This window comes from Haemaphysalis longicornis, unplaced genomic scaffold (genome assembly GCF_048455015.1).
Source record: "Haemaphysalis longicornis isolate Haplotype H1 unplaced genomic scaffold, Haemaphysalis longicornis Haplotype H1 scaffold_10, whole genome shotgun sequence".
Classification (NCBI taxonomy): domain Eukaryota; kingdom Metazoa; phylum Arthropoda; class Arachnida; order Ixodida; family Ixodidae; genus Haemaphysalis; species Haemaphysalis longicornis.
The window spans coordinates 133,433,244-133,450,841 of NW_027526204.1; the positions used below are offsets into that span (position 1 = coordinate 133,433,244).

Below are 17,598 nucleotides of genomic sequence, written 5' to 3' on the forward strand. Positions count from 1 at the left end.
TGTATTGCATGGCCGGTGTCTGGTAACCTTGCTCAGTCGTAGGCATATGTAACTATATAAATGTTATTTCATGCTTATTTGGGTCAAGTTATTTGATACAATTTGTGGTGTTAGTTGAAGCTGCCAACTTCTGTGCCATTACTCAGCGGGGACGAGAGTATCACCGCTTTTGTCCGATCGTGCTTGGAAACCTCAAACGCTCTTGGGGAACCGGGATTGAGTTCGAGCGGGATCACGCTCAATCGTGATACAAACTGCTGTGTAGCAGCGCCCGATCCGGATTGGATTGAGCTCAATCCGGATCAACTCGGTTGCGGTTGAAAGTGCCCGTGCAACAGGGGTATTACATAAAGTAGTGCAAATATCTATGGATGGGCCCAATGTGAATCTTAAGGCGTTCAGAAGTCTAAAGGAGTACCTTGGGAAGCACTGTCAGGTGAGGTGCTTAAACTTGGGCAGCTGTAGCTTGCACACCGTACATAATGCCTACGAGGAAGTTCTTACAGCAAGCAAATGGAGGTTGGACATTTTGCTCTCGAGTGTGAGCAGGTTGTTTTTTGATGCACCTGCCAGGAGGGAAGACTTCCTGGCTGTCACCGGACAAGCTCTGTTTCCTCTCCAGTTTTGTGCACATCAGTGGATTGAGAATGTGCCGGTGATAGAGCGGATTCTGCTCCTTTAGCCTGATGTCGAATAGCAGGTGGAAGTGGCAAGAAGAGAGGAAGTGAAGCTTCCCAAGTGGGCTTCCTTTCAGAGTGTCTGTGACTTTTGCTGTGACCCGCTTCTGGTAGCAAAGCTCAGTTGTCATTGCCATGGCCCTCCAGCCATTTCCAACACATTTTCAGACAGACAAGGCACTCGTATTTTCTTTTTCCTTTGTTTTTCCTGGCAAGAGACCTTGAGAATAATGTCCGAAGGCTGCTAACAAAATTTCTCAAGCTTTCTGTACTTGTATCATCAGCGGGAATCACCGGCCTGTTGAAAATTGACTGAAGATTTAAACAACCATATGCCACTTGAGAAGATGGATGTCAGACACACAGCAAAGCTGATTTTTGAAAGCCACAAAGGAAGGGCAAAAGATGCATTTGAATTTCGCATGCAGTGCAAGCAATTTCTTTTGAGTGTCACAAAAAGGATCTTGGAGAAAATCCACCTACAATATCCCGTTGTGGGAGGCCTCTCTTCACGAAACCCCAGGCAGATGTCGTCTAAGCCGGGTGAGTGCCTGGAAGTCTTCAAGAAAGTTCTGCGTGCACTTATTGCAGCAGAGAGAATCCACGAGCATTCAAGCAATACTGTGATTGCACAGTTTATTGAGCTGCTTCAGGAGCACAAACATGAGGTGCAGCTGTTTAAAAGAAGCTCTCATGCACTTGACAAGTTTTTCTTGACTTTCTGGACGTCGGCCCAGCTTATGTTGAGCTTTGGAAGGTTGTAAGGCTGCTGTATATGCTTGTCATGGCCAAGCAAGCGTAGAGAGAGGATTCAACGGGAATCGCCAGGTTTTAGTAGAAAACATAAAATTTCTCACATTTCACAATGCATTGTCTGTTATGCTGTAGACGCAGCAAGTGGCATTTTTGATTGTGCCTATCACAAAAGGATTGAGAGCATGTGTGGCCTGTATGTGGAACCAATACCATGCCTTCTTGGAAACCCAGCAAGGGCAGAAGCTGGAAGATGCAAACCGGAACAACAAACGGTGCATTGATGAAGTGGTTGAAACTCTTGAAAAGAAGAAAAGGGAGTAGAAGCCGGTGTTGCAGAATTAACGTCTTTGGCTGACTCATATGCAGAAAAAAACGGAGGTAGAGTGCTTTTACTTGTATCATGAAGTCAGACAGGCTAAGAAGACTGCCAAGAACAAACAGCACATTGATGCAAAAATTCAAAAGCTATGTAAAGACTGAGTGGGTGTTGTGGCTTGATTGATTTTTAGGGAATAAAAGTTTGCATTTTGTAACACTGGTTATCTGTGTACCCGTCTGTGATGAGAAATTGTCGAAAAAGTGAGCGTCGCTGGACATTTTGTTTCATCAGAGGACTTTTTCGAAGCCAGGTTCCCTTGTTGAAATGTTGGCTCGGGAAACATTCCCCCTTTTTGGCGATTTCTCATAATTTCAAGTCTCCATCGTCCCCTGAACGTCGGTCTTACTTGGATTTCTAGCAGAAAACGTCCTGGAAAGCTCACACGCAGAGCTTTGAAGGTCCTTGAAAACCCTTGAATTTGTTCCATAAATTAGCGCAAATCCTGCCCCACTGCCCTCGTGGCAGATGAGGAGCTCTGTTATGGTCCCTGTCCCCAGCAGTTATGTGCAGTCTACTTTTCGAGTGTCTGTTGGCATTTGTGTGAATACATCCGTCGTTTGTAATGTGCTCCTAGCAGTTGGTGCAAAAAACAGCAGTTGTGAGTTTGCTACTTGGTCGATTGTAGAGGGTGGGAACAGAGGGCGTGGGTGGCTAGGACGCTTGTAGTTTGTGTGTTGGCCCTCTTTTAAGTGCAGAGCACTTTAGGGGCTTGCCTTGTTGTCGTAGCTCGCTTGCTGGGCCCAAGTAGAGCCACACAGCGTTCCATCGTCGCGGTGTAACCTAGAGGCTTCGAAAGCCTCTATATCGAAACTCGTTTATATCGAAACTCGTGAACCGCTGGCCCTTGTCATACATCTCCCCGTTGCTTAGTGCAAACGAAACTAGGTACGTAATTAATCGACAGTGCCTGCGTTCATTTAGTTAGGAATGCTCGTTGGGTTGGTTTTTACTATAGTAAGCGAAAACAAGTGGCAGTGCAACGCTGGCTTGTGCGGGTGGAAAAGCAAGCACAAAAAGAACAGAACTCCCCCTGGTACACTTTCAGGCAGGGGGCGCGCGAGCGCTGTGAAGGCGGGAAATTGGAATTGCATTGGGTGGCAGCAGTGGGCGGATAACGGCGCTACAGCCCATTATGGCGAATCACTGCTCTGCACTTCCGACAGCTTTCAAGTTGAGTGGAATGGCTTTATTTTTTGTCTCCTTCTCTCTTCTAGGTGAAGCAAATCCCGCAAGAGCTGACAACTCAGCCGGGCCAAGCGTTCCAGTGTGTCCTGTCGGCCAGTTTCCCCGTGGACGCCAAGGAGCTGTCCTCCAAGATCTTGTACAAGGAGCTGGTCTTGCAGGTGAGGTCCAGCGCTCACTCTGCGACTCTGTGGATGTGGGTTGACGGGTCGTGCGCCGTTTCTTTTAATCGGCTCATTCTTGATCGACCACCATTGGATCGCGTGAAAATGGTGTGACTATTCTTCTAGGTACCCGCACAGAAAGTGAGATCCTAAGTGGCAATTTTTTTTTTCCTTTTTTTCTTTTTTTTCTATGAGCGTGGGCTTCATTTTTTCCTAGTCCTCACTAGTAGTCGCTGCTGTGTATTTTTCTTTCCTTTCTTGGGGTTCCAATACCAAGACAAGGCTGGTTTTTCTGCAAATCGTACCAAGCCAAGCCGATCGCTAAGTTTGATTGCACCTACTGGTAGCAGACCTCTGCACTGGAGTGACAAGAATTGGTTTGAGATTTTGTACGGACTCGTTGGTCTTAACTCTTTCGTTACGGCGGAAAAACGGCCGATTTTAGGTGCTTCCACAAAAATGTTTTTTTTCTCTTGAGCTACTGGACACACGTAGCCTTGCTATGCATTATTTTGTAGCTTATAGATTGCTCTTCCAAACACAAAGCAGCAGTTTTGTTAAAGGTACAATTACTTACCGTTTATTCGTCAAGTAATCAGAAAAAAGCCACCCAGAAAAGTATACGAAAAACACAAATCGGCACTTTTACCCAGAATAAAAATTATTTCAGGTATTTTAAGATATACAAATTGTTCCTACGTTCCTTGGCTATGATTCAATATATAAATCAACAGTGTACACCAAGGTTTGGAGTTTTGAGGGCCCGTCAACCTAGCACAACTGACGGCTGTACCACGCTGCGAGGGCACTCAAGGGTGAGTGAGTCTCTGTAAAATGCGCATCCAAGTACCGTACTTACCCGATTCTAACGCGCAATTTTTTTATGGGAAAAATAGGTCGAAAAATTGCATGCGCGTTAAAATCGGATACGAAACCGAAACCGAAACAGCGGAAATTTCGTCCCACCCATCGCCATCACCATGTCAAGATGGCGCTCAAGCTTTTAGCAACGATTTTTCGGACGCAGGAATCATAGGCGCCTAGGCTTTTCTATCGGCGTTCACGCAAATCGTCAAATCGTTCCACTTGCGCGCTTGATAACAGCAATGGCAGCAGCGGCTCTCAGGCGTTCAAAACGAGCGGTCGGCTGAAGCGTGCGCCTCTGGAGAAGCTCGCGGGATGGGCGTGTGAGGCGTGGGCCACGATCCCATCGACCATGGTTGAACATTAGTTCAGAAGTGTGGCATCGCGAACGTGCTTGGCGGCACCGAGGGCGTGATGTTCCGGTCAGCGCAGAGCGACGAGGAGAGAGATGAATGAGATTAATTGGGGGTATAAATCACCCGTTTCTCTCGCATTCGTTTTTCTTGCTCACATAGTTGCGAGCGCGTTACAATCGGAGGTGCAAGTTTTTTCGGCTTTTTGTCAGGAAAATCTGGTGCGCGTTAGAATCGGATAATTACGGTATACTCTTTTGTGTCCTCGCACAAAGTCTTTATCAGTTCGGTGGTAAAAAACAAGAAAAAAAAATCCAGCGCTCTCGACAAGCGTCGCACCTGAACGCTGCAGCGCTAATCTGACACGAGCGCCAGGTTATCTTGAAGGTGATAGCGCGATATGGCGCGGTGCATTTGGCAAAATATCCTGGCCGTACGTTGTCGAGACCCTAAACACAAAATCAAAACCGCAGTCGTCAGATAAGAAGCACGTTTTGTTTATAAATACAGCGCGGAGTTACAACGAAATTACCTGCCAGCGCTTGTTGAAGTGCGAGGCACCTGAACCGGAGCTTCGTCGTCCTAACTAAAATCTGAAGATCCCACATCATTGCTTGACCCCTCACTGCTGCTGGAATCAGAAAAATCGACAGCAGGAGCTCCCGAAGTGCTTGCTACAGCAGTCCGACTGTGCGGAGCGCGGCGCGAATCCGACGCCATTTTTCCTCCTCCTCCCCTCCCCCTTCGGTTCAAATTTCTCTTGCTACGCCACCACCACACGAGAAACATAAACAAACGAAACCGAAATTGAAAGAGAAGTTGCCAATGAACACACCAGATGGCGATAGTTGTCTGTGGAGCGCGGGTTTCAGATTTTGCGGGAGATTTAAAATCATCGGACGCTGGCTTCCGATGGCCTATGGCGCCGTCGTGAAAGAGTTAAGGGGGCAGTTGGGTCTTTGGGGCCAAAAAACGGTCAAAAAAAGCGTTTTCAGAAATTTTCAGCCTCCACGGCCATTTTTCTATTAGTCTGTAAATATCCTCATCAAAAGGCCCCATATTTTGTTATTATATTATAATTGAATTTTAAAGTGCACTCTACAGCTCAGTTAGCGCAGAATTCGATGGTGAAACGGCTCTTTTCTTGCAATGCAAAGCTAGCATTTCGTCCTCGGATATCTCGGCACCCAGAGCAGGTACAACTGTAACTCTTTTTGCTCCTGATACCGAAATGTGTGGAGAATACAATGTTGGAAACAAATTTTTCAAATGGAGGCTTTGGAAAATTATTATTGCGTTCAATTGGCACCACCTGCGATCCATTTCTGGCAAAGCGTGGGAGAAGCGAAGTTCACTGTGTTGTAAAACGACCAAAAATAACTGAATCAAAAAAGTTCTTCCTATGTTGTATTCTTTAGTTATTTGTCTGCCTAGCCACGTGGTAATTGCCATTCTGTATGGAGTGGTTATTTTGTAACTGTGACCCAAAATAATGGCAATTAATCATCAATTAACTCAAAATATAATCAACTTACAAAAAATCTAATGGCAGATGTGAAATCAGCACAAATAACTATAATGCAGTGCACTTTCATTAAAATTGGTGGGTAAATAAAAAAAAAATAGCTCTAAGACCAGTCTGCCCCCTTAAGGGGACACGCGGGTCGAAAAAACGCGATTTTTTCGAAATATACCGATTTTTTGTTTTCCCTTGCATTAGCATCTTTGACTATCCTTCTTTCATGGGTAAAAAAATGAAAACGAAATACGAACGAGAACTTAGTGAAAAATGTGTCTGAATGACTCGCGGTGACCCAAGAAATCGCGCAATCAAGCCAAATTTCGGCCAGGTTTGAGAATTTATTCCGCACGGCAGCGTGGCTCGCCGCCATTTCGGTCACTGGAGAGAGGTAGATCAAGCCTTCTTCTCTCGACTGAGCCGCTCGCCAGCTTCGTATCTCCGCGTAAAAAAAATTAAAAAAATGTTTCTTCCCGCTTGTTTTGCGAGCTCCCACTGGGCATTTAAATCACGTGACGCGAAAGCGGGGCCGCCATTGGCTCTTGCCGCTTGTGAGCCGCCATCGCCCGCATCGTTCCGTTCGCTACTTCGCGCTATCTTTTCTATTTCCTTATCGTGTGTTTTTAATCGTGAACGGTGAGGAGAAGCGTGACTTTTGTCGCCGGAAGCAGCGTACTTCATGCCGGTACAAAGGAAAGCGCAAGCGGTGCAGCATTGTGACGACCACGGCCAATGCCGGCACGACCGGCACCGTGAGGCCTAACGACGCCGGGCCTTCAAGCGTTGCAAGCGCGGCTCTACCAGGCGGGGCTGATTTTATCAGCGAAGATATCGGCATTATAGGCGCATCGGAGAAGTCGGCAGCCTTCCAAGGTGAGGAGACAGCCAGCCACGGGAGCGGTGCAGTTATCTGTGAAGTCGGCGCTCTGACTGACCTTGAGTGCCGCCGTGTGCGCGACGTGCGGGAAGTGCGAACTCGTCGTAGTTGAGGTTGCGAACAAGCGGAAGGGCCTCGCATCGGTACTGGAACTGAAGTGCAAGAACGAGAAGTGCCCTGCGGGAGTGACTGCGGGAGTGATTTCTTCTGTTTACTCGTCGCAGCGCGCTGCCGCCGTCGGTCGACTCTGCAGGGGAAGTCCCCGTGATAGTTTCGCCGTCAATGTGAAAGCGGTACTCGCTGCACGCGCGGTTGGCATCGGACACGATCAGCTGTGCAGGTTTTGTGCCATTCTTGGTCTACCCAAACCACAGCATCAAAAGACGTTCTACAACACTGCCAAGAAAGTTCATGTTGCGGCCACAAAAGGCGTCTCTGACAACCTTGCTGAAGCAAGGCAAGTAACTGCGTTGCAAGCTGGTCTGACTGACCTCAGTGTGATTTTTGATGGTACTTGGCAGAAGCAAAGACACGAGCCACAACAGTGTTGGCACTGCCATTTCTCTTGACACTGGTCCCTGCCTGGATTTTGAGGTGCTGTCAAACTACTTGTACTTGTAGCCGCCACCAAAAGCTTGATGAGCAAGAGGAGGAAGTGTGGCAAGCCTTTCATGCTTCTTGTGTGTGAAAAAAAATGTCGACTGCTCATCCCATGCCATGGAGACGGAAGCAGCACTGCGCATCTGGCACAGGACACTATCGTACAACCTGCAGTTCACTGTAGTGGAGACTGCCACTGCCCTCGCAGGGTTGTGGTTCAACAGGGGCCACACTAGCTTTGAGCAAGTTCTCCAAGAACTGGGAATCTTCCCTTCAGAAGAACTGGTCAGACTAAGCAATGCAAGTGACCAGCGGAGGATCAGGCAGATGTGTGCCAAGCTGACTGCTAAGGCTAGCCCCATTGCCGCAGCCTGGTGAAACGGTCCCATACCAAGGACTACCCCAGCAAAAACCGTGACGGTGCAACTTATGCAGCAGGAGCATTCTAGTTTTAGTACCTCAATGGGGACATTTCAGACTGTATCCCCACCAAATTTCATGTTGTTCAAGCAAGAATTTCTGAATCTGCCAAAGAAATAAACTTTCAATTGCGTTTTTCTCAGCTTGTTGTTTTTGTCAGTTTTCTGAGTTTGTGCACACTTATTTTCCCACTTAAAGTTGTCGTATCAGGATGAAATTTTGCACAGATGTTAATTATAACACGTAGAGTGCACAAATCTTGTTCATTATGCAATTTGTGTCCTTAGATATTTCTGAGGGTCATAAAACAAAAATATACAGAACAAAAAAAGGCACACACCAGTCATTTTTTTTTCGTGGTGAGGAAAATGATGATGAGGCTTTTTCAGGTAGATTTGTGCACTCTGCAGTTCATAAGGAACCACCTAGGCTATTTTAAAAGTTTCAGAAAAAATTTTTACTATAAAAAAAAGTGCACAAAAAAGCCATTTTTCTGCAAGTCATGCTGCGTAACATTTTATCCGGAGCAGCTATTCAAAATCTGATTGCATATATGACCAGAGGAGCTCAATCTCTACAAGCTGTGAAAATTTCAGCCTCCTAACTTCATTATTAAAAAAAAAGTTGTTTGGAGGAGCACGTCCCCTTAAGGGGGGACGAGGGTCTTAAAACTAACTTTTTTATTTATGGGTAGAAACTTATGAAAATTTGCACACGGATGTGCTTTTCTCTGTAGATTTCAAATATGCAATTATATTTGAGCTGGTGCTGTTAGTTCAAAAGTTATCATACAAAGTCTAAACCGCAATTAGGTAATTTCTTACGCAGCTTTAATGAACTTTCGCATTGCATTTTGTCGCTTTTAATTACATGAATGGATAACCAGAGAGTTCCCATACCCGATGACATTCTTCGTTTTTCTCTAAAGTCACGGCATCATAAAAACATATGTCAAGTACAAAAAATGGCAGTATTGGATATTTTGGCTCATCAAAATAACTGCAAGTCATTATTTATGCATAGCCTAAACAGAAAAACTAAGAATGTCATCGGCTGCCTCAGGCTGTACTGAAAAAAATGGTACCAAGATTGACCTTATGAAGCAAAAAGAAGTTTCCAAAAAGCTGCAAAAGGCTGAGGGAAGGGACCAAAAATATGAAACTGAGAAAACTGCATTTGAAGTTTGGCCATGTGTTACGAGATGAACCGTCAGTAGTGTAGCTTCAAAATTTCCCAGTAACAAAGACATGTTCTTCCCATTTTCAAATCTGTCTTTGGATTCCAAAAATGTCAACTAGAACTGGAGATACAAAAGGCCAAGTAACGGACCCCATCAGGAATTTAGCAAAATTTATCGACTTCGAATCGGTTGGCATTTTGTTAGCGTTGTGAAATCTGGTGGTGTCTTGCTGGCGTCGTGAAAACTGCAACAGTCCTTCGTGAAGTGCCATCATCTATTACAGTGCACTGTGGTACCCAGAAAATTGTGTACGGCAAAAGTGTGAGGGTGAAACTTGCTTTAGGTGCCCCCCTTTTTTTGTTCTTTGGTGAGGCTATTTCATTCGCGGTTTTTATGCTGGAAGTTTGAGAGGATACAGGGGTGGGACACTGCGCAGTGCGTTTTCCGCAAATGCATCATGTTGTTGGCCCTCAAAAGAGTCTTTTGGGGAAAATAAATGTAGCCGAAAGGCAAACTTTCTTGGCCTATGGGGATAAACCCATAGACGCCTTTTTCCTTCAAGCCGTGCATGGTGCGGCTATCTCCATCGGACATCACGGTTGTGTACTGCAGCCCATTCTTGGAGAGCGAGCGCTTGAACATTATCAGGGCTGCCTCTACCTCCATGCATCCTGCACCACAGTCAATGTTTCGCTGACACTCATGGTCTGCCAGCCAATCTTCGTAGCCCTCATCTGAAGCTTTGGGTCCGATGGCGCAACCTAAGCAAAAGTTGGAGAGGACTACATGATCAATCACCAAGCCGGTGTACACTTCAATGATGCAGCCCACTCCAATGTGTGACAACCGTCCCCTTGTCATCCACGTGCCATCAAACATCACATCTATGTTGTTTGGCGGCTGACCAAGGTCCGAGTACAAGTCCTTGATGGCACGCACACTATCAGCTTTAGAGGCTGCTGCAGTGTCCTCGCAAACCTGAACCACTTTCCTCAAGTGCGCTTGGAATGTCTTGTGGTGCAGGCCGCTGTGGGACAAGTTCATACCAGCACAAAAATCTGACAGAGCAGTCACCCCCTTTCCGATGCTTTGAATACTTTTGAAAGCCCCCATATTAACTTCAAAAAGAGTGATATTGCCAGATCCTTCGGTCCTTGGCGAGGAAAAACGTTCCACACGGTGTTCACAAACCGAGCACGTCACCTGGAGCTTCACGGCGAGGCCGTACTGCCGGTCAGGCTTCCTCAAATCCGGCGCCGCCAGCCCGCACTTGCCGCACCTGACGTGCGCAAAAAGGTCCTTCAGCATTGCAAAATCCACTAAGACAAAATCTGTGCCGGATTCTTCCTCTGAGTGCGCCAAATCCACTTCAAGGAGGTCGAATTTCCGCTGCGTTGCTGACTTGGTCTCCATTCCGCGCTTGACCTCGTCCGCATGTTCCGTACGCGCGGCGATCTCCTTCGCTGTGTAATACCTCGTGTCAAGCCGGCAGGACGTGCTTGGACCAGGTATGGATTCCGGAGGTCAGGCGAAGGGGCAGGCGAGGCAATACGAGGCGGCAAACGATTCTCATCCGGCGGAGTCGAGCGGCCCGAAGTCGCACCGCGACCTTGGGATAGGCGGATGACGCTTTCGCTTCCCGTGCGCATGACGGGTCGTCTTCTTCAAACGTACGTCTCCTGGCATCATTCACGAAAGTACGCGATGGAAGAATTAGAAGAAACTAAAAAAAACTGCTCTAAGCGAGCGCCGCGCCAGAAGAGCGGACTCCGTCAGACGCGCGTAGCAGACGCCATGATGGCGACCGCCATGACAGCAGTCGCGCCGACCAATGGGAGGGGTCGTATGGCGAACTCAAAACGCGCGCGCCCGCTCTAGCCAATCGGCGGCCGAGAAGGTGCCTTCGGAAAACTGGCAAGGGCGGTCGTTCTACCCAAGCGACGCCATTTTGAGATATCGCAAAATGCGCACAAAGAAACAAGCGTCAAAACAAGACCAAAATGGCGGCGATCGGTCGGCTGCTTCGCCCGCGGGGCGCGCGGGAATTTGAAGCAACTTTTGCCCAATTCGGGGCATTTCGTGGCCCTCGAGGCGTTTCAAAACATGATTTTAGAGTATTTCCTGGTGGAATTTCGTGTTGATATTTTGAAGGCAGGTGCTTGAAGGTACAATAATTCCAAAAATTGGATTTTCTCAAAATCGATATTTTGGCCATTTTTGACCATTCTAAGACCCGCGTCCCCCCTTAATGTATCATGTCACTGCGGCTCATTGTGTTTGCGTCACCTTGCATGCTAAGAGTTTCTGTTGGCAAGGTGTTTCTGCGAAACTGCAGTGGAGGATGTAAACATGGAGGGTCCCGTTGTTTTCGTGCACCTTCCCCTGCCCCCAAACTCACCATGGCCCAAAAAATTGATCTAAACTAACTCTACAGAGGGTGTACTATGCCTTCTTCATTCCGATTCTGCCCAAATGGCGCTTTTGCAAAGACTGAAGGAGTGTTTCAAGGAAATTTGAGACATCTGACCTTTCACTTGCCTATCACATTCGTTTCCGGACATGAAATGTGTCATCTCTCGTGGCGGCGCAATTTAGTGGTTCAACAGCAAAAGTTAACGTTGCAGCTCACTTTCCTCACCAGTTTCGCCGTTCTGCAGAACCTTGTACGTTCCTGTGCTTTGCTTGCAGGGTTCAACCGATTTGGCTTGGCTAGATGCATGCTTGACTTCCCCATTCCTGTGTGCAGGTTGATCGGCAGCTTGATGCGGCCAAAGTGGCCGGCTCCCTGTTTGACACCTCCGGGGACGACGAGGTGAATGTCTTGGATTCCTTCGCTCCGCCCCCCGCTCCTCCGCCGGTCGAGGAAGAAGCTCCTCCGGTGGCCGAGAAAGAAGCTCCTCCGGTGGTAGAGACATCGCCTCCAGCGGTTGAGAAAGCTCCTCTGGTCCAAGCAGAACGCGCTCCAGAAACCAATGGAGTGGCAGCACCACCTGCTGCACCCACGCAGCCACGGGCCCTACATCGTGGTGAGCCTGATGATCATGACGGTGATGACGGGAATGGTGGTAATGATGGTGCCGCCAATGCTGGTAGTCCTGAGGAGGCAGCAGTTGACGTTGAGGGCGGCGACGAGGCTAGTTGTGAGGCTAGTGAAGCCGGTGACGACGTTGAAAACGTCGAGGGTGGTAGCGAGGGCAGCGCCGGTGCCAACGATGGTGGCAGTGGCAGCGCAGAGGAGAAAGAGAAAGAGAGCGGTGATGGCAACGGCGACGAGAATCGGGATGATAACTGTGCCGACAGTCAGGACAACAGTCCCCGAGAGGAGTGAAGAGTGCCGTTGTTTGCCAACTCTGTATTCTAGCCGCGAGAGTCGTTTTGCAGACACTCTGCGACGGGCGGTGAAATCATGTGGTTTCCATTCCGAAGGAACCTGCTATCGGGGCTCACTCGAGTGCTTTCAGACTGCACGTCCTCTATTGCCGGTGCATCAGGGGTCTTCTTCATTCACATCTCATGACGTGTTGGCACACGGGGCTAAGGCCTGTCACTCATCGGTTCACTCTTCTTTCCTCCTGGTGGACATTTAATGGCCTGTTTGAAATGCCAGTTGCCTCTGATGGTCTGCGTCATACTGCACGTGTGCCTGTGTAACGCGACTCTTGGCTCGTAACAACTTGTGCACAGCAAGTTGAGACTTGTTCGGAAGGGAGAAAGTGCTTGCCTAAGTTGTGACAGCTTCTGGTTGAGGACCATTAGCCCTGGATACTATTGCATGTTGCCCTTGCTTGCTGCATGGTGTCGTGCCTTTTGGGAGAGGTGCCCTTGCTTGTGGTGGCTTGGCTGTGGCTTGGCTGCAGGCTTGCTGTGGTCGGTCAACCGCTGAATGTGCTTTTCTCTCTCCCTCCCCCCCGTTTCTCTCTCTATGGGATGCCCTACCCCCCTGCTCGGCACAGCGCAAAGCATCCACAAAATCTTGCCCTGTTACCCGCCGCTGTCGAAAATCTCTGGCAAGCTGGCGGCCTATGTGATGCACACGGAGAGCCTCTCGGGCTTCTACGTCATGCTCAAAGAGCAGGAGTCTGCGCTGGAAGAGATGGCCACGCGTCTCGAGGAGTGCTACGTCAACGCTCCCCTGCCCATCGTGGCGCCGTGCGCCAAGCTTCCCTGCGTGGCTTTCTACCCCAAGGACGGCGCTTGGTACCGCGCCAAGGTCGTCAGGGACATGAACGTCCAGTTCATCGACTACGGCAACGTGGACACCGTGCCCGAGATTCGGGAGATCGCGCCGGAGTTTCTGGAAATCCCGCCGTTTTGCTACAAGTGCAAGCTCGACGGGGCCAAGGAGCTCGCCGGTGTTGCGGGCGCCGACGCCGCGTTCACGGAACTCGTGGCCGATGCGGAGCTGGAGCTTCAGGTGCTGACGTGGGGCATGGAGGTCACTGTGAGGCTGTTCAAGGACGGGGCAGACATCACCGCACTGCTCAAGGAGAAGCTTGCAGCGCCCAGCACAGAGCCGCAAGCGGCGCCCACATCCCACACTGAGGAGCAAGCCGTACCCGCCCCTGTTTCTGCAGACGCTGTGACTGAGGCACCGACCCGTGAGGGCTGTACCGTGACCCACGTCGACGGGCTCGACTCATTCTACGTGTTGCCCCTGGCCCGCCAAGCCGATCTCGAGGCATTGGGAGACAAGCTACAGGAGGTGTTGGGCGTGGGCAGCGCTGCGGTTGTAGACAATCCCGATGGCGAGACCCTGTACGGCGCCCTCTACTCTGCGGATGGCCTCTGGTACAGGGCTAGGGTCGAAGGGGCTGCCGCCGAGGGCGGTTTGAAGGTTCGTTTCGTGGACTACGGCAATGTGGAGTCTGTGCAGTCGGTTGTGACTCTCGACTCGGAAGAGTTTCGCTTGGAGCCATTCTGCATGGAGTGCCAGCTTGCCGGGTTGAAGGGCGCTGCTGGACCGAGTGCATTGGAGAAGTTCAAGGAGCTTGTCTTGGATGCAGAGCTGCAAGTTGAAACGGTGGCACCCGGCATCAAGCCGGCGGTTCGTCTTTTCACTGCAGATGGAACCGAGCTCCTCACCCAGCTTCCGCTTCGGAGTGGCTATACCGTTTGCGAAGTCCCGCTCCACCAGAAGGTGCAAGTCCAGGTCAGCCATGTGGAGTCGCCGACCGACTTCTTTGTGCAGCTTGTCGAGCAGCTGGACGCTCTGGAGACCCTCACGGCGCAGCTGTTCGAGCTGCCCCCTGGCGACGGCGCGACGGTGGACATGTCCCAGCCCTGCATGGTCTTCTGGTCGGACGAGACCCCTTACCGGGCCACCGTCCTGGAGACCTCGGACTCGGCCGCCGCCCTGGTGCACTTTGTCGATTATGGCAACTGCGACACCGTGGAGGTGTCCGGAATCCGCCTTCTGCCGAGCTCTCTGGTAAAAGTTCCCCTGTTCGCCGTTCACTGCACGCTGGACGTCCCCGAGGGAAAGCTCGGTGAAGAGGCGACGGAAGAACTCCAGCGCCTTGCCGAGTCAGAACCCGCCTCTTCGCTCCTGGCGGAATTTCTGGGGGAGCGGAACGGCCGCTACGTCGTGAGGCTGTTGGACATGGGCATCGACGTCCTGGGGAAGCTGCTCAAAGGCCAGGACAGCGGGGGTGACGTGAGCCCCAGCGATGCTGCGCAGGGCTCTGCCTCCCAGGAAACTCCAGAGGCTGCTCCAACCTCCGGAACTGGAGATGAAGGCGACGCCGCAGCTCCGACAGTTGTGGAGGCCCAAGACTCCGACGTATCCGAGGCCGTCACAAGCTCGGGTGTTGAGCCTGGAGGCAGTGATGGCGTCGAAACGGCTATCGCTGGGGGATCTGACATACCAGAGGCCAAGGACGGTGAACTCCAAGACGAAGCAGTTGAGGAGGCAGAGTTTGAAGCCCGCGGAGACAAGTTGGATGAAAAGGAAAACTCTGGAGAGCCTGCTGCGGATGCCGATCTGCTGGAAGAGGGAACCGACGCCAATCTCAATGGTCAGGGAGGTGTAACTGAGGAGCTGTTGCCGTCAGTGGTTGAAGAGGACACACCGTCCGAAGATCAAGCTGGGACGACCACTGCCGGAGACCTCGCTCCCGAAGAAGTGAAAGAAGCGACCGCTTTCGAAGAGACGAGAACTGCGGCTCAGGACTCTAGGGCAGATGGTGAGCCTGCGATGGTTCCCATCGAAGAACCGCTGCCGGAGGCTCCAGCAGCAGCAGCAGCACCTCTTGAGGAAGAACGGACCACTTTGGAAGTTCTGACAACTGTTGAGGATGATTCCAGCAAAGACGATGCGACTGCGAAGCTTCCTATCGAAGAGCCGTGCCTGGCCGCTCCGCCAGGAGCAGCAGCACCGCTTAGGGAAGAGCCGGCCACTTTCGAAGAGGACTCTTGCGACGAGGACGTGGCTGTGGTGATCCGCACCGAAGAGCCAGTGCTGGAGCTTCCGGCTGGAGCAGCATCTTTTGAGGAACAGGAGTCAGAAGTCAAGGTTGAGACGGCTGTCCTTGAGAGCGCAGCGCCGACGCGTCATGAAGACGAGAGCGGGCCAACATCTGCCGACGGCACTGTGCCAGAGGAGACTGCTGATGCCGCCGATCTTGCTTCTGCCGGAGCACCGTCCGTTGGAGGTCTGACGTCGGAACTAGCTCTGGAGGATGCAGTGCTTGCCGGAGTGTCTGCCCCAAACAGCGTACCTGAAGCAACACCTCTCGAGGCACCCTTGCCAGAAGTCGAGTCCCAGACAGAAGTGACGGGAGATGCTTCGCTGGTTGTGGCTGAAGAAGTGCCAGCGGATGGTTCGCAGTCTAAGGGGGAGCTCGACAAGTCGCCTGTGGCCTCCGAGTCGGCTACTGTTGGCTCGGTACCAGTGGATGAAGCTCCGGCCTGTGCAGAGGTGCCTCTGGAACTTGGCAAAGAACACGGTGATAAAACAGAGCCTGAAGCAAAGCCCGAACAAGAAAGTGATACTGCCACGACGGAAGTTGAATCTGCACTCGCACTTGAGAAGCCGGATGAAGGAAGCCCTCGGGAGGCTTGTGGTCCAACCCCGGAAGACAGGCCTGTTGCACTTTCGGAGAAAGGAGAAGGGCCTTCGTCACTACAGCGAGTGGGAGCAAACGACAGCGCTGCGGCAGGCGCAGTCACACCCGTCGTATCCAGTGCCATCGGCGCGGGCGGAGATGCGGCCGGCTTCAAAGCCGAAGCCACCGTGTCGCCGTATCCTTCCCGCAGGAGGATGCCGGATGAGTGCGTCGTTCCGGGTGTCTGCACCAACCCAGAGCTGTTTGCGTCTCCAAGCGATGAGGGAGACTAAGGAAGGCTGGAGGGATTTGTGGAAGGTTGGCACACTCTGTGCAATTGTGGCAAGTCGGCGGAAAGTGCCTGTGTCGACGAGGACTTGTTCTTCCGTGGTGCCACCTTGCCTACCCTCTTGTTGCGGTTTTCTTCCCCCCTCCTCCTCTAGGTTCGCCCCATTGCTCTGCATCTTTGAGGGCAGTGTAGATCTGTTTCTTTCTCTCTGTTTGGGTTTAAATCTTTCTCATTTTTTTGTCTGCGAAGCACTGTAGCCCAAGGACAGTCTCACGTGCCGCATCGCGCCCCAAGTTGTTCCTTTTTCATAGATCTTTTTTTCGATCCCGTTCACTGCTGTTCATCTGTGTTCTTTCATTTGTTCACTTTGATCGTTTTATTTTCCTTCACTCAGGATGACTGTTCGTCTTGGTTTGTGTTCAGTTTACTTGAGATTGTGAGAATGATTACTATATGAGTACCTGTATCATGGTTGGAGAGAATAAAGTTATTTTTTGATGGACCGTTGCGGTGTCCGTCGTTTCAATTGGCTGAGTGGAGCACCTTCAAGGCCTGTGAAGAAAATGGAACTGTCCTGTCGCATTTTTGCAGTCTAGAATGCAGCTGCCCTTGTGGATTTGTTCATCATACTCTGCTGAGTTGGCCCAATTGTGGACAATTTGGGCTGCTATGGCCATTTTTTATGCAGTGAACGTTGCGGTGAACTTGATTCAGCCGATTTCTTAGAAGTTGGCTACAAATTGCAGTTTCTGAGCGCACAGCTAGTTGTGAACTGAAACTTATTAGGAGGCCACGAAGAAAAGCTTAGTTAAGCTACTGCATTTACAAGGTAGGCTGTATGAAAGTGAAAATGTGCCTTTACTTTGGAAACTATTTTCTAGCTCTGTCACTGATCTCCACGTACAATTCCTAAAGGAAGGTTCAGAAACCTTCAGCCGTGGCAGTGAAATGCCATCCTTGGAGACTGAAGTGCAGTGGTTTGGTTGGTTTTTAAAGTTGCTACACACCACCATTAAGAACATTGAAGAGATGCTGCGAAGACTGCATACGTTACTAGGAGGCGCAAAAATGTCAGTGTTTGAGCCATTGACAGAACGGGAACATGCTGATCAGTGCGACGCACTTGTGAAGGAATACTCAAAGAAGGAAAAATGTTTTTCTTTCCACGGCACTTTTGTTGGCCCATGCATTTTTCGCCAATCCCACATAGTTGTATTGCACGCCCAAGTATGGCGGTGCAGGCCTGGCGCAGTTCTAAAGACTAGTCTTGAGCTACTTTAACTAGAAGATTCTGG

General features: G+C 50.3%; 1 protein-coding gene across 2 annotated transcripts in view; it reads left to right on the forward strand.

Moving 5' to 3' along the window:
- The window catches only part of LOC144159357 (protein tudor-like), a 49,719-nt gene extending 32,913 nt beyond the window's left edge, over positions 1-16,806 (forward strand). For both annotated transcript variants that reach the window (XM_077690779.1, XM_077690780.1), the window contains exons 9-11: positions 3,027-3,155; positions 11,718-11,997; positions 12,925-16,806. In XM_077690779.1, the coding sequence (XP_077546905.1) occupies positions 3,027-3,155; positions 11,718-11,997; positions 12,925-16,307 (3,792 nt within the window). In that variant the 3' untranslated portion in view covers positions 16,308-16,806. The remainder of the gene's footprint in view (positions 1-3,026; positions 3,156-11,717; positions 11,998-12,924) is intronic.
- Positions 16,807-17,598: the final 792 nt, after the last annotated feature.